Source organism: Corythoichthys intestinalis, chromosome 4, assembly GCF_030265065.1.
Source record: "Corythoichthys intestinalis isolate RoL2023-P3 chromosome 4, ASM3026506v1, whole genome shotgun sequence".
Classification (NCBI taxonomy): Eukaryota; Metazoa; Chordata; class Actinopteri; order Syngnathiformes; family Syngnathidae; genus Corythoichthys; species Corythoichthys intestinalis.
In genome coordinates, this window is record NC_080398.1 from 14,320,797 (window position 1) to 14,337,780 (window position 16,984).

Sequence of the window (16,984 nt, forward strand, 5' to 3'; positions counted from 1 at the left end):
CTGGAAGCACATGCTGGTGAAATGGAAAAAAAAACACATGCGTGTGCAAGCAATAAGAACTAACAGCCAGACAGCATAGATTCAACTTATATGCTTTGCTCTTACATGGTTTTACCGGAGGGTGAATCAATACAAAATCATATCTACAAGTCCCCCCTTTGAGTATTGACCTTTCTAGAATGTTGCACTTATAGTCACACGCACAAATGATTGCTTTCAAATAGGGTTGTTCCGATCATGTTTTTTTGCTCCCGATCCGATCCCGATCGTTTTAGTTTGAGTATCTGCCGATCCTGATATTTCCCGATCCGATTGCTTTTTTTTGTTCCCGATTCAATTCCAATCATTCCTGATAATTTTTCCCGATCATATACATTTTGGCAATGCATTAAGAAAAAAATTCATAAAACTCGGACGAATATATACATTCAACATAAGTACTGTATTTGTTTATTATGACAATAAATCCTCAAGATGGCATTTACATTATTAACATTCTTTCTATGAGAGGGATCCACGGATAGAAAGACTTGTAATTCTTAAAGGATAAATGTGACTTTGTATATTGTGACTAAATATTGTCATCTAGTGTATTTGTTGAGCTTTCAGTAAATGATACTGTAGCCATGCCCAAATTCATGATGGGAAGTGCAACCATGACTGTGTGTAGTGCTACCAATTGATATATCTTCTCTGCGTTGGGAAATAACATATGGTGTTGAGAAAAAGATCAATTACTACCTTGCTTCCCCACATTGCTTCCCACGATATTTCTAATCGTAGGGAGAGGGATTGTAAGGCTTTAGCCAATTAAAAAAAGGCTCCAAAGGCTGCCAAAATTCACTCTACTCATTTTACGCTGCCTTTTAGCTCTCTATATAGGTAAAACGGCGCCATAACAGATTGAGTGCGACAATGCGTGAGTGGGTCGTGCAGCGCATACATTAATTGCGTTAAATATTTTAACGTGATACATTTAAAAAAAAAACTAATTTCCGCCGTTATCGGGATAAATTTGATAACCCTACCTTAAGCCTAAACTAAGGACTCTGGATGAGTGTAACATATTATGTCTGTAACGTTAAATACAATTAGAAAACGATTTAGTTAATATATATATATATATATATATATATATATATATATATATATATATATATATATATATATATATATATCAAAAAATATTTTTTTGCCGATTCCCATACTTTGAAAATGACGTGATCGGACCCGATCGATCGAGATGCCGATCGATCGGGACATCTCTACTTTCAAATAGCAACTTTCTGTACATCTGAATATTTGCTGCAAATGAAAGGCTGGTGCTGCGTTGGTTTAATGGACCTTTTACAGATCCCCTGTCAGCCCGGATATACTGTATGTATGAACAGTATTCACAGAGTACAGGTTGGCCCCGGGTTACGATGTACTCGACTCTCAGTTGTCCTTATTGTACCTCACAGTGTCTTATTTTTTACTTTACTTTATTAATATGTTCTGTCCTCACTAAACGTGAAGTTGTTCAGCTTTACAGACAGCAAACAAGACAATTGTGCTTTTGAAGTGTTTTACTTCCTTCACATTTGACACTTTGTAAAGCTGTAACACACATATGTACACTTATGCTCAGAGGTGGGTAGTAACGCGTTACATGTACTCGGTTACATATACTCGGTTACATATACTTGAGTAACTTTTTGAGAAAAATGCTTCTAAGAGTAGTTTTCTAAGCCATGCTTTTTACTTTTACTTGAGTAGATTTGTAAAGAAAAAAACACTACTCTTACTCAGCTACTTTGGGCTACACAAGAGTCGATACATTTTTCCTCTTTATTCTACATATTATATTTATTTATTTATTTTTTGCTAGCGATGCCATTGCCAGGAGTAGCGCTATTAATTTCACCAATGAGACGTCGCAACACGAATCACATGACTCCATTACACAAATCAGACGCAAGCTTGTCGTTCTATGATCACGCAAGCCTGTTCAATCATGTCTTTAAAGCACCATAACAAATGAAGTATTTGACATAAGAGCGCTGCCCTCAGCATGAATCGAAATGGTGGATTTAAAATTCTCTCGCAGTTTTTATTTGACACCGATTAACCACGGAAAACCGGAGATATGATCCTTTTAATTTCATAATAGTAACTATGAAGGAACTACAGTATTCACTACTCAAACTAGAAACTATTTTCTCCACTAGAGGGCAGGGCACTTATGCTCTTAAGACGAATAATGCTTCATGACTGTTTTTTTTTCTCTCTTTAATGCCCCCCCCCCCCCCCCCCCCTTGGCTTAATGTGGTTATTGTACAGTATCATTATAACAAAAGTTCATACATATAAGTTTGTGCTCAAAGGAAAAAAAATACCATTGTAAATAAAAATAAAAAGATAATAGAAAATAAAAATAAGCAGCTACTCAAAATGTTACTCATTACTTGAGTATTCTTTTTACTGGATACTTTTTTACCTGTACTTGAGTAAATTTTTTTGGATGATACTTTTACTCGAGTAATATTATTTTGAAGTAACGCTACTCTTATCTGAGTAAAACTTTTGGCTTCTTCACCCACCTCTGCTTATGTTCAAAACAACACGCATTTTAACAATAAAACAATTGGTGTTTACACATCAATGTTGTCTGATCAATATGTAAATTTAGTAGAATAAATTAGTCTATTTTGCCAATCAAAAGTCCGCTAGCTTAAATGCTAAGAATGCTAACGTATTTACAATTCTCATAGCAAATCGTTCACACATAACTCCCCAAACTGTAGCTCCAAATTTAATTAGAAATGCATACACAAATATATATTAGCAGAGTGCAGCTGTCCTTTATCCATGTCAGACGTCTGAGTCTGCTCCTCAGTCATACAAGGTGAGTCCAGCCCTACCCAACGCTGCCACCAGAGGGGAGTGTATCCTCCATCATTAAACAAAATACAATACTTTTGGACTTTTTGGATAGATATAGGGGTACTTAAAGGGTTTAATTCCGAATAACGCAAAAATTCGGGTTACGTCACCAGCATAGGAACGGAACTCGTTTGTAACCCAGGGACTACCTGTATGTACTGTGGTAGTATGTAAAAGAATTAGAAATTTTATCCATGTCAGACATCTGAGTCTACTCTTCAGTCATACAAGGCGACAGTCCAGCCAGACCCAATGATGCCACCAAAGTGGAGTGTATCATCCATCATTAAACAAAATACAATACTTTTGGACTTTTTGGATAGTTATTTTGAGATTTAGGGGTACTTAAAGGGTTTAATTCTGATTTACGCAAAAATTCGCGTTACGTCGCTAGCGTAAGAACGAAACTCGTTCGTAACGCGGGTACTACCTGTATGTATTGTGGTATTGGTAAAAGAATTAGAAATGTTATTTACTCTTTCATCTTCTGTACCACCTTTCCCCATGAGGCTCGATGGGGCGCTGGAACCTATCTCAGCTGACTACGGGAAGAAAACGGGGTACATCCTGAACTGGTTGCCAACCAATTGCAGCTAGAAATGTTACTTCAAATTAAATTTGTTGATACATTAAAATACATTAAATTTATATTCAAAGCTCTTATTAATGACGATACACGTTCACTCTAATTTCAACTATCCGTCAATGGCATCGGATGTGTTAATCAAACGTTGAATGTTTAAAGAGGATTATTTTAATTGTATAACTTATATATATATATATATATATACTCTAGGTACACTATATATAAACATACAACATACGGTAGGGACATAACACTGCCGACTTTTCAGGATGCTCAAATTGTGCCCACCAACTTTTAAGCAACCTTATTTGCATTATATAAAGACTTCAGTTGTATAGGTAATTTAGATTGTCTTCCCATATGTTGTAATGATGGAAAAGACACTATCCTTATTAAGTGGATTATTTTCATTATGTTCAGACTTACATTTAACCCTTTTCACTTGCTGAATGTGCCCGTCCACCCCCCTCAAACGAACGTTTGGTTGGCTGGTGACTTGAAGCCCCCCGTCTCACCACAAAGACACACACGCACGCACGCACGCACGCACGCGCGCACGCACACACACACACACACACACACACACACACACACACACACACACACACACACACACACACACACACACACACACATATTCACAAAGCCCCAACAGATTCATGTCGACAACATGCGGCCTCCTCCGTCACTTTCAGAGTGGAGAGATATTAGAAGTTTTTTTTTCAGCCAGCAGAGGCCACTGTAAGTCATGTAAAAAGAGAAAACACTAATGTAGCTACTGAAAGTCTGACCTGCATCAGAGTTAGCATAACATTTTACTTGCTAAACTGCAAAATTACTGCGGTCAGGTCAGCCTCCACAAGGAACAACAAAGTCAAGCTAGCCATTCCTTATTTGGGTCATTGTTTGCATTTATGTGCATTACTGTAAAATCGTCCCTACCAATGTTGAGACCAAACCTACACCCTATCTTGAAATAGTCCAAATAATCTCATTTGAAATATGGGCATGCTGAGGATAAATTACTCCAAACACTAAGTTGCAGGTGTAGTGTCAGCCTGACATGCAGGCTTCAAGCACTTGGTGAAATTAAAACATTTGCAGAGCCCTCACCACCATTCATCCATCATTTGGCGCTAATGACATCCGTGACCGGGTATCGTATTCATGTTGTACGCCCTCAACACGTCTGTCGGCACTTTTTAATTGAATTCACAGCGTTAATACTGACAAGCCGCAATGACATAGAGGCTATGTATTGACTTCTGGTTCCAGCGAGAATTTTCTAAACCATGGGGGAAAAAATGTGCTTTTTGTTCTTTGAAAAGCCTTAGGTTCACTTGTTCCCACTAAAAATCAGCTCACACATTGACACTGACTGATTACTGTGGATGGTTTATGACAACTACAGCCCCAAATCCAATGGCGTTGGGATGTTGTAGTTTCTGTTTTATTCATGTTTAACACAATGTGCCACCTCAATTGGAATTGGGGCTGTAATTGGCAGAGGAGCATATAATGTCAAGTCAAAAAGAAAAAAAATCTTTCTCTGGCCACATGAAGTGACATGTGGCCTTCAGTTTGACACTTGTGTTAAACAATTTGAGAATGTCCAGTGGTATCCCCGTGGTGGTCGTCTAGTGTCGATCATGAATGTGTATTTTCTAAGATGAATCTCAGAGGATATGTAATGCTCAAATCAAATGCAATTGCACGTCCGTGTGAGACCGGCTTTAACACACTGACGCACATATGAAAGCTGTGACATCTGAGACCTGCCAAATATTGAAATATACATGTCTGCGTTTTCTATTGAAGCACGAACAATTGGGAAGTTTGACTGTTTGACCCACGACTGCCCTCATGTCCTTTTAAATGTATTACTTAATACAGTCTCTGTTATCCCTTCGTCGAAGTGCATTTGTGTGTCTTTTTGCAATAAGGAAGTTGTCATAATAATGTAGTCCATTTATCCTTTCACTTCTGTTTATTTACATTTCACTCCGCAGAAGTGCAGGGGTTTAATGCCTGTCACATATTCTACAATAAACATGACCAGGTGCGGAAAGAAGAAACATCTTCAAATGCAAATTCGGCACACACTAGATGACAGACTATGTAATTTATGGAGAAATATGCTCCCCACTGGTTATTGGCTGTGTGAAGGAATATTTACCTGTCTGTCTTGTGCAAATTCATCCGCCGCGGCCCATCCATCTGCTTTCTACACTGCTTGTCTTCACTATGGCTAACTAAGTTTGGATGAGGTCGGTACACCCAGGGATGGATAACATCCAATTGGCATTGAAATTTGGACAATTTAGAGGACAGGTGTCAAACTCAAGGCTTGGGGGCCAAATCTGACCCACCCCACACATATCATCATTCTTTTCAGTCTGCGAACATGTGCATTGTCATCCTGTTTCTTAGTAAAATAGCAAAATCATAAATGATCAGTTTTAATATCATTTAGCTATTGAACGCGTTTGTTAATCCCACTTTCAAAACAAATTAAATAGTTGAAAAAGGTTTTTACTGGGTTCTGACTTCAAAGCAAGCCATCTTTCAATCTGTTGTGTATAGTCAGTATTATAATCACACAATTATATGGTTTCGCAGCCAAACCATGAGATCGATGTGGCTCACGATAAAAATGAGTTTGACGCCCCTGATTTAAAGTCTTCAGTACCCTATAGTGTGTTTTTGAAATGTACAGTACAGAACATGGAGAAAATAGATGAAGAACACTAAAAACCAAAACCACTTGACTGTGACACAAATGTGCAAACTATGAGACAACAGTATTGTTGGAAAATTAGTGCAAAAAAAAACTACAACAACAAAAACAACAAATTTTAACATACATTTTAATTAGGTGTTGCAGAATATTCTTTAGTCTGATTACGAAGAACTGTGTTGATCACTTTGTGTTTTCTCAGCACATAACATTTGTCGTCACTGATAATCCTCCACCTGAGCTGCAGTCTGCAGAGTAACTGTTGGTGCAGAAGCAAGATTTTGAGTTAGGGATGAATCAGATTTACTTGAAATGCTATTACCTCCGGAGTAAAGCGAAAAAGACTGTATGACATTTAAAAGATAACCTCAGAACAACAGCGCAAATATTTTCTTTATTGGAAAGTGCAGTATGAATAATTTAGCTTCTTTTGAGGCGATAACTGACAGAGCCAAGTTAAAGAGTAACCGTTTGAACAGGGTGAATGATTAAGCTATAAAACACTAACAATGGCATTTATAATTGCCTTGGAAGCATGGGAGAGAGAGCCTATTCAACTGCCGCTTGAGGATGAATTAGTTGCCCCACCTCCCCTTTTTTAATATTTTTTAAACAATTGGCTGGCCTTGGCATCTATTAACCAGAAACTATGTAGCACTATGTTTTCTTGATGTCTTCTCTTTTATCTAATGTGTTATACATGGGAACATGCAGTAGCAATTACACAACTGCATCTACATTTCATTATTCTTGACTAGTTTTGGAAAAATGGCACCATTTAACAGGCAACATGGGTTTGAGTTTAACACAGGTCATTTAGAATTTTTGATCAAGCATGTTTTTCGATGCAAGTACAGGTAAGCTGTAGCCTAGATTCAAACCCAGCGTTTGTTTACTGAACATATAAAAATGAAACAGAAAATGTTTAAGAGAAATAAAACATTTAAACATTAATCACAGTTTACATGTTCAAAAGGGAGTAGGAAGAAGTAAAAAAAAATGTATCTAGTCCTGGCTCTTCTTTCCTCTATTGTCATGTATACAGTACGTACACATAACTGCACTTACAGTACATAAGCACACACTTGTGCACATTTTTTTATTATAATTCTGTAATAGTCACATCTTGAATTTTAAACCTGTTTTCAAACACAGCAAGAGATTCAGAGCTTATTAGGTCAGTTTCAAAATTGTTCCACAAATTAAACTTGTGTCACTGTAACACACCTTTGCTGAATATTTGCCCTTGTTTTACATTTTTGAAGACACTGGTAGCCCTTAAGTTAATAAACCAACGTCTCAGACCTGTGTGACAGACGTGCTAACCACTGGGACACCGTGCTCCTGTAATTTTCTATTTTCTAAGGCTTCCTCATTAGGTGAGCTGGACAGGTTGCCATGGCTGCATGGATGAAGCCTATTACAGACTTACATGAACACTTTGCGACAGTTATTTTTTTCCATTGGCTATCAATGACAGTGATAGACATTCAAGTCATTTAAACTTTGTAATTGATTGGACCACTATCATTGTTAATGGCATACCTCAAGCAATACATCACTTCCTACATCTCTGACCGTTCTTGGGGGTAATTTAGTTAGTTTTGTGTAGCGATCGCAAATGCTACTCTGTGACAGCCAACGAACACATTTAATTTTTTCATCGATAACAAATCTTAATTCTATAATTTATTTACACTTCCCCCTTACTAAAGTTTTTTTTTTTTTTTTTTACAACAAGTAAAGGTAACTGGCAGTCAAAGACCATTTTAATTCTTTTCTGATCATTCATTGTCAGACAGAAGCAGCATGGCACAACTTCACGCTAAAAAATTAGGGCTGTCAAACGATTAAAATTTTTAATCGAGGTAATTACAGCTTAAAAATTAATTAATCGTAATTAATCGCAATTCAAACCATATATAAAATATGCCATATTTTTCTGTAAATTATTGTTGGAATGGAAAGATAAGACACAAGGCGGATATATACATTCAAAATACGGTACATAAGTACTTTATTAGTTTATTATAACAATAAATCAACAAGATGGCATTAACATTATTAACATTCTCTTAAAGCGATTCATGGATAGAAAGACTTGTAGTTCTTAAAAGATAAATGTTAGCACAAGTTATAGAAATTTTATATTAAAACCCCTCTTAATGTTTTCGTGTTATTAAAATTTGTAAAATTTTCAATAAAAAAATAAACTATTAGCTCGCCATTTTTGATGTCAATAATTACACCATGCTCACTCATGGTGCTGGACCCAAGCGCCAGCAGAGGGCGCCAAACACCAAAAAACAAGTAACAAGTGGACATTACACTCTGCTGTCATTTTAATCTGTTTGAGCGGGGCATGTGCGTTAGTTGTGTCAAATATTTTAACGTGATTAATTAAAAAACTTAATTACCGCCCATTAACGCGATAATTTTGACAGCCCTATAAAAAATAAGTTGAAAATATCAAAATGGCTTACCTCTTTGTCCTCTGAAGGAGAATGCCAACACAACAAAATGTTTACTGCATATGAAATGTGAATGGCTTCACCCTGGCCTCACCTAGCTGGCGTTAAAACGTCCGCGCAAGTTGATTCATTGTTCACATTTTTTCCTCCTAGTTTTTGGTCTCGGGAAACGTATGAAGTAAACATCCTTCATATGTCGTAATGTCTCGAGTCGTTTCTACAAGTTCCAAAAAAGCAATTCGTGATCAGCATGTTCCTTTTTGAATGATTACCGGAGAAAAGTAGCAGAATTAACATTGCTTCTATGCGAGGGCGGGTCTATAATGTCCCACTTCTACTTTACTTCCGCTTTACGATGCGACGTCACAGTCTAAAAATAGCATGCGTGCGGTGCGGCATTGGCAGCCAATGAGAAAATAAAGCAAATATTATAATAACATATTTTAGGGCTGTGAAGCAAACATGCTACTCACTGGACTACCATGGCACGACCTTAACCCCCTTAACCCTTTCATGCACGAATTATTATTATTATTATTTTTTAACCTTTTAAGGGCACTCATTTAACTCATAGGCTGCCACTGACGGTGCTAGACATTCGATCATTCCCCCCTCCCAGTCTAAATGGATTGGACGTCTCGCTCTGTCAATGGCGGTAAAACATGAGTATTCACAGCCGGTCTTTCTGGTTTGAATAATTTAGACGTTTATCACAATCAGTGGCATGCGATGAGTTAAATACTATGAAAAAATATCAACTTTAGAGTAGACATGTGCCGATTACCGGTTTCAAGGTATACCGTGGTATGAAAATGTCAAGGTTTCAATACCGCAAAAATTTTCTGTCATACCTTCCCTAAGGTATTAGCTATTTTTTATGTCCCAAACATGCATGGAGAAATCCCTCGCTTGGAGCTGTAAGGCTCAACCCTCCCCCAACTTGTTGTTGCTCAGTTTCAGTGAGTCAGCTGTGCTGCACGATGGCTGGAGGAGGGGAAACTCCTGAACTTTTTCCCCCATCAAAGAAAAAAAAACACTGGCATGGGAATACTTCGGCTACAGAAAAGTTACAGACGGCCGCGGCTTAGAGGAGGAGGGCCAACCGACATGTAAAACATGTTTGCGGAGGGTGGCTGCCGATGAGTCAGTACCTTCCATATGATTTCGCATTTATACAAAATTAAAGGTTGGTAAACACCGTCAGGAATGTTTCCCACCAGATACGAGAGTTATCTCCAGTGTGTTTAGTGTGTCTAGCTGTGGTAAAACGTGGTGTTTTTTAAATCTCTCTGGCAACTGTTTGTGTTGAAAAAGAGAGTGTGTGTATGGAATGGAATGGAGTTTTATTGTCATCATCATCGGTATCATTGACAATCATTGACAATTACAAAATGTGATATGATTATGCAATATACATTATGGTATAATGTAAACATGATACGAGTCATGCACATTGCTTTTTATGGAAAATAATTCAGTTATTTTTTTCATTAATAATAATGTTAAAAGTATAAAGTAATAATGTTGAGCTGTGGCTGTGGGTTTTGGCTCACCTAAAGGACTGCATTTATTTTAATTTTATTTAGAACATATATAAATAAATACATATATTATGTATATATTTTAATTTATTTTAACTTAACATTATTCTTATATTCCAATTTGCTTATATTTTTTGAAAAATAAAAATCTGTTCAATGGTAAAAAAAAATTCTAAATTTTTTATTTTTAAACCCAGATATCTATAAGAAACACATGTTAGAGCTGTAATTGCAATACCGTGATACCATGATATTTTGGCTTAAGGTTATCATACCGTCAGAATATCATACCGGCACATGCCTACTTTAGAGTATCACTTTCATGAATATTGTATTGATTTATGAATGTATTTATAATTATAAAATTTAATATAAAAATATAGCTGGCAGCCAATTCAGGGTCTACCCCACCTATTGCCCGGAGTTAGCTCGGATGGGCTCCAGCACCCCCACGACACGACCCTTGTGAGGAAAAGCGGAATGGAAAATGAATGAATGAATGAATATAAAAATACAATATTAATTAAAAAATATAGTAATACTGTAATTGCTAATATTTACATTTTTTAAATGACCAAAAATAATCACTTGCCGTATATAAATTTAAAGGTCTTGATTCTCAACTTTTGAACTGAAAACATTTAAAAAATAGAAAAAATATAAATATGAATAATATGGAATACAGAATACAATTGAAAACAAAACAAAATAATAAAAATTGACCACTCTTCCTGAAATGGGTAAAATGTCATGAAGACATTATAACGTTAGTCAATACTTAGAAAAAGAATCAAACATGCACAAGTTAGTGACAAGACTTCACTCGGGTTTGTGTCAGTTCCTCGATTTCGCCACTTGGAGCCGCCCGAATCCCTTCTTTTTTGTGTGAAGAAGAGTCTTGGACTGGGAGGGAAAACGAGCTTTGAGAAGGCAAATCTCTCTGTTCAACTGTTTACCCTGACGTCAGTTTGCACAAGTAGCAGTGGGCCGTCTCACGGCGCGTTCTCTGAAACTGCGTGTCTGTGTCACTGTCAACCAGTGGGGAATAGAGGAGCTCCGTTCTCCCAAACTTCCCCGGGTGGATGTCACGGGACGACTTGAAAACGACATTTTCCGCGCATTTAAAAGTGGACTAAAAAAGAGCTTGACGATGAACACCTGCGCCTTTTTGTTGATTCTCAGCGTCCAGATCTACGCCGATGGCATCGAGGGGCCAACAGGTAAAACCCGATGTTCGTCCGAGTATCATCAATGTAGTTGTAAACTTTGCGATTAAGGTTTAAACTCCACTGAGCGCAAAAGAGAAGCGAGTTCGGCACACCAGTAACTTTGTGCTCCATGAGACGAGCTGTGCGTCCACGTGAAAGCGTCTTCCTCGGATTAATGACGCACTTTTTACCGTTTAAAAATCCCTACCTACTGTAAAAAAAGTACTTTTGGAAGGTTAAATGCTGAGATTGCCTAGCCAAAAGCTCCCATTTCCCTAAACAAGACTTCATGCTTTTGCTGTGCATCACCGCTCACATTACAAAGTGTCTCTTACTCATTGTTAGGCAGATATAAAAGTTTAATTTCACTTTACTCCGTAAGGTCTGGTAAACATTTATGATGCTCCGTGTGCCATTAAAAGACCAAAAGAAAGAGCAGTTATTGCTATTGTTGCTTTATTAGGTAAACTATCTTCATAAACATGGCAAAATATAAATATATTTGAATTGTTTTCCCATTTTATGTCTCCTTTGTAATATGTTGAGAATGCAAAACAGGCAATCTCTGAAATGTTGACCTGCAACACTATATTTGTATATTTTCCTCAGAGGAAAACAAATTTGAAACAAAATAAAACCACTTATTGGACAATGCTGGGTTAACAATCATTTATGCACATATGGGCTGGATTTAATTATTATTTAGATTTTGGTTTTTTTATTCATACATTTTTTTGACTTGTGCCATGCATGCATTCTGCCGCATTCTGTTCTGCATTGTTCTTCCACCATTGCTGCCACTGTCAAACTGTTGTACCCTGTTGCTATGATATTACATTTACATTTAATTTACTTGATGTATGTCTCTTTGGTGTTGCACAGGAGTGATTGAGCTTGGGTTTCCTAAATTTGGGGATGGGACCCAAAATGGGTCATGGGGTCATCTTTTATTGGGTCGCTGACTGTCTGAGGAAAATGCTGTAAGCTCGGGTCACCATATGCTGGTTTACCAAAAGAGGACATTGGGTGGGGTGGACCCCCTCAATGTGTATCATTGTTTTTTAAAGTGAGCATTGCGTGTGTGCCTGTTGGGGACGGGGGTGATAAGGTTTCAAGGTTTCTTGTTTTTGGACAGTATTTGGCATTTAAATTGTAATTAAATACTGTATATTAAAACTTACTGTGGAACTGACTGGATCCATCGCAAAACCACGCCCCCAAATCACAAAAGTTGGACACTTGGTTGGCAAAAAGAAGAACTTTTTCTATGGTTTGGCCTATCTTCCACACGCACACGCACATTTAAACGAGGGTTCTTAAAAACGCTGTCCAAAGAGAAGATGTGCGAAATCTGCGTTTGTGGCGCCATAATGTGGATACTGATAACCGAAGATTAACTGTGGAAACGTGACTGACTGCGACAAACTTTGTCCCTGTGTCACACATGATGCCAATGTTTACATTTGTAGTAAATTAGACCGGTGCTTTTTTTCCGTCCATTTATTTACAAATTCTTGCAGTGCTTCATATTGAAGAACGCATGCGAAGGACGGGGGTACTATGGACAATTATTTTTCGCGCATTGTTATGAATGTACAGCGTATCACAAAAGTGAGCACACCCCTAGGATTTCTGCAGATATTAAGTATATTTTCCATGGGACAACACTGATAAAATGACACTTTGACACAATGAAAAATAGTCTGTGTGCAGGTTAATTTATTTTCCCCTCAAAATAACTCAAAATATAGCCATTAATATCCAAACCCCAAGCAACAAAAGTGAGTACACCCCTTAGTAACTACGTACATCCCTAAATGTCCAAATTGAGTACTGCTCTTCATTTTCCCTCCAAAATGTCATGTGACTCGTTACAGGAGTGCTGTCAGCATTGCTGCAGAGATTAAAGAGGTGGGGGGTCAGCCTGTTAGTGCTCAGACCATTCGCCGCACTCTACATCAAATTGGTGTGCAGGGCTGTCACCCCAGGAGGAAGCCTTCTGAAGACGGTACACAAGAAAGCCCACCCGTCTCATCAGACCATAGGACATGGTTCCAGTAATCCATGTGCTTTGTTGACATGTCTTCAAACTGTTTCCCCACCTCTTCAATCTCTGCAGCAATGCTGACAGCACTACTGTAACAAGTCACATGACATTTTGGAGGGAAAATGGCGAGCAGTACTCAATTTGGACATTTAGGGATGTACATAGTTTCTAAGGGGTGTACTCACTTTTGTTGCCAGGGGTTTAGATATTAATGGCTATATTTTGAGTTATTTTGAGGGGAAAATAAATCAACTCTATTATATAAGCTGCACACAGACTACTTTTCATTGCGTCAAAGTAACATTTTGTCAGTGTTGTCCTATGAAAAGATGTACTTAAATATCTGCAGAAATGCAAGGGGTGTACTCACTTTTGTGATACACTGTACTTAAAAATGAATGAATGCGGTTGGCTGTGGAAGTTTTCTTTTTTTCTCTCACTACAAACGTGCTGGTGTGGACTATTTTTCCCGACATATTAGGGCAGAATCCTCAGTTTTAAAAAACCCTGCTAGGTGTAGACATTGCGTTAACCGTAGAGTTGCATAGGAATACTGTGTGGTCATGGCTTGAACATCTTTTTCTAACTTTAAAATAGCAAAAACCCGATGGTTTAGTGCTGTGCATGAACTACCTGTAATTCCGACACCAAGTTGCTCTGAAAGATTAGTGGGAGGATTTTTTTGGTGCCTTTTTCAAAGCGCTAAAGAAAGCTCACCAAATGCACGCTATAGATAAGGCACCGTCGTTGACCACATATATGTCAAGACGGTCACCCAAGGACATTTATGCTTGCTCAAAAGTAAGTTAATGATCGATTGGTAAAAAAAAAAAAAAAAAAAAAATAAATCATAGCAAGGAGTAAAAACAACTTAACTATTAACGTTAAATTGGTAACATTTCATTGCCTACTTGTTTACTAGCCTGTCACTACACAAATAGAATAAAATATAACTAAGTTGTCAAGACCACAGCACTAAAGGTCGAAAGTAAACACTACAAACTTTCTATGAAAAAAGGAAGACATACTTACGTTCGCTCACGGACGCACACGAATGAAAGTTCTCCTCACGTAAATACCTAGCATTTGGTTATGGTCAACTCGAATGCACGCCGCTCTGTCAACCTTGAGCATTTATTTACGTCTTATTCATGTTGCACATGTATGTTTATAATGTAGGTAAGTTGTTTATTTAGCAACTCTGGATAATATTGAGAATCCAACTGACTGTAAAAGACTGCTTATTCATTGCCAAAAAAACTTTGGGAGAAAAATCTGACAGAACACGACATAAGTTTACTAAGTAGCCAAGATTATACAATAGCTAGGTAGATATTCGGCCTGTGGGGTTTCTCGTTTTTAAGTTGCGATGGGTAGCATTCGGCCTGGATTATAATAATAGTCTCCTCTCTGTAAAGTTTAATAACATGGACATATTACTCTGCTGCATACTGCAACCCTCTCTCTCTGCTTCTTGACGAAACTTATTTACAAAAAAAAAAAACCTAACAAAAAAAAAAAAATTCAACACATCTATTGCCAGCTGTGGTACTGCAAATTCAGAAATTTGAACTCCCGCCATCATCCATAAATCGTTTGTTCTCTCAATCACTGTCACTGAGAGAATTTGACAGAGCCTTGGGTTGACCGAGTTTTACAAGGGGGCGGGGCTTTGCGATAGATAGGTCCATTGGTTCTATACAAACAGTTTGATATCTGGAGTGTGTCCTCACCTAAGTGTTAAATCAAACAACCAAATATATCTTTTTTGGGAGGGATGTGATAAATTAGCCTGTGCTGGCTTCACACATGTGCCATTGATTTGCAGTCTTGACAGAGAGCAGTGCATCGACTCTGGAGCCAGACTGACTTAACGGATGTCTCATATAACACCACTAAAAGTTGTTGAATGGGTTGGAAAAATCAGCAAATTGGCAGCGCAGATTATTTGCTTGCTTCGTTGCTCCTCTCTCATCGTTATGATATCAAGCCGATCTTGGCTAGGATAAAAGTTGCTCTGTTTTTTTTTTTTTTTTTTTTAATATATATATAGTGCAAAGGGATGAAACCCCTTCTACAATGATTTGGAAATTCCTCCAGACACAAAAATGTGGCAAAGCACTATTAGTCAATCTTCAGAATTTATTATGCCTCTTTGACACCATTATGGCAGCAAATAGTACTACAGCAACACTGTTATTGTTTTGATAGAGCACAAAATACAGCAAATAAATAAGTTTTTAAGCTAATGGAGGTTAGGTCGAAAATAAAATTCCACAAACTGTGAATATGTAGGTGTTCACTCAAAATTTTTATCCTTTGTGTATTTTGATGGACGAATGCCAAGTATCTTTTTTTAAAATTTTTTTTTTATACACCATGGAACTGTTTTAAATGGTGGAAAAAAAGGGACTGTTCGTCTCCATTAAAGACGGAAATGGCAAAGCCACAGAAAAAATATTCCATTACAATGTCAAATTCTAACCAAAATAATTGAATAAATCCATCCAGAAAATACACTTTTAGAGAGATGAATTAACATAAATTGAAAATCCAGATAATGAGAAACAGGCAAGGAATTAAATATCCAGACCAGTGATTTGTCACAAAAACTGTACATGACTTTGTTTTTGTTTTGTTTGTTTATTGGTGTGTTGCAGTCTTGCCGTGTGCACTTTTACCACCCCATTAGCTCCAGCCTGCTCGGCTTATCCTAAACCTCCCACTATCCACAGCCCCCTTTCCGATTCTCCTCATGCATCCCCCGATCTTCCTATATCCTATGTGGGTCGAAATCAAGGAGTGTGAATGCAACCTTGACTCCCACAATCCACTAGGCGTCTCATTTGATTAACACTGTGTTGCAGGAAGACCACACCTTCACCTTGGATGCCGACTAACAGTTAAACCTCGGCACTCCTTTGAGGGTTGTTTGCTCCTCTCCTCTACTTCATCAAAACTGTGTTTTTCATAACTTCTGCCTGCTGCACTCGGTTGCACTTGTCAGTGTGATGGTAGATAAATTATCAGCAGCCTTTGAAATATTAAGTATTTCTGCTATACGTGATTGATTACAGTCACGTTGATAAGAGGAAAAATATCTATTAAAAAAACCCATCAGGCTCAGAGGGAGTTCACTGATGTTTTTAATGATTTTGAAATCCAAGAATTTTACTCTTTAATTTTCCCCTCTGCGAAGAATAAATATTCACTTAGTGTCTGCCCACTTCTGTCAATAAGTGTTATTAGTGTTTACCCTCCACAATTTAATCCAATCCTCTAAAGTCAACTCTAACCCGTTTTTTGGACGCTTGTCGACCATAGACTAATTTTAAATGTTCTTATTAAAAACACAAATATTTTTAGCATTCCAAACTGCCATGAAAGTGTCAAGATAATGCAACCACTGGATAATAAATAAATGAAACAAATCACACTCTAACAACACTAGATCACCAAAGCATACCAA

The 16,984-nt window shown here is 37.5% G+C and overlaps 1 protein-coding gene across 4 annotated transcripts in view; it reads left to right on the forward strand.

The window, feature by feature from the left end:
• The first annotated feature begins 11,179 nt into the window (after window positions 1–11,179).
• ptprub (protein tyrosine phosphatase receptor type Ub) overlaps window positions 11,180–16,984 on the forward strand; it is a 382,270-nt gene continuing 376,465 nt past the window's right edge. For 2 of the 4 annotated variants that reach the window (XM_057833549.1, XM_057833551.1), the window contains exon 1: window positions 11,180–11,480. In XM_057833549.1, the coding sequence (XP_057689532.1) occupies window positions 11,411–11,480 (70 nt within the window). In that variant the 5' untranslated portion in view covers window positions 11,180–11,410. The remainder of the gene's footprint in view (window positions 11,481–16,984) is intronic. The other 2 variants (XM_057833550.1, XM_057833552.1) reach the window with 1 other exon arrangement.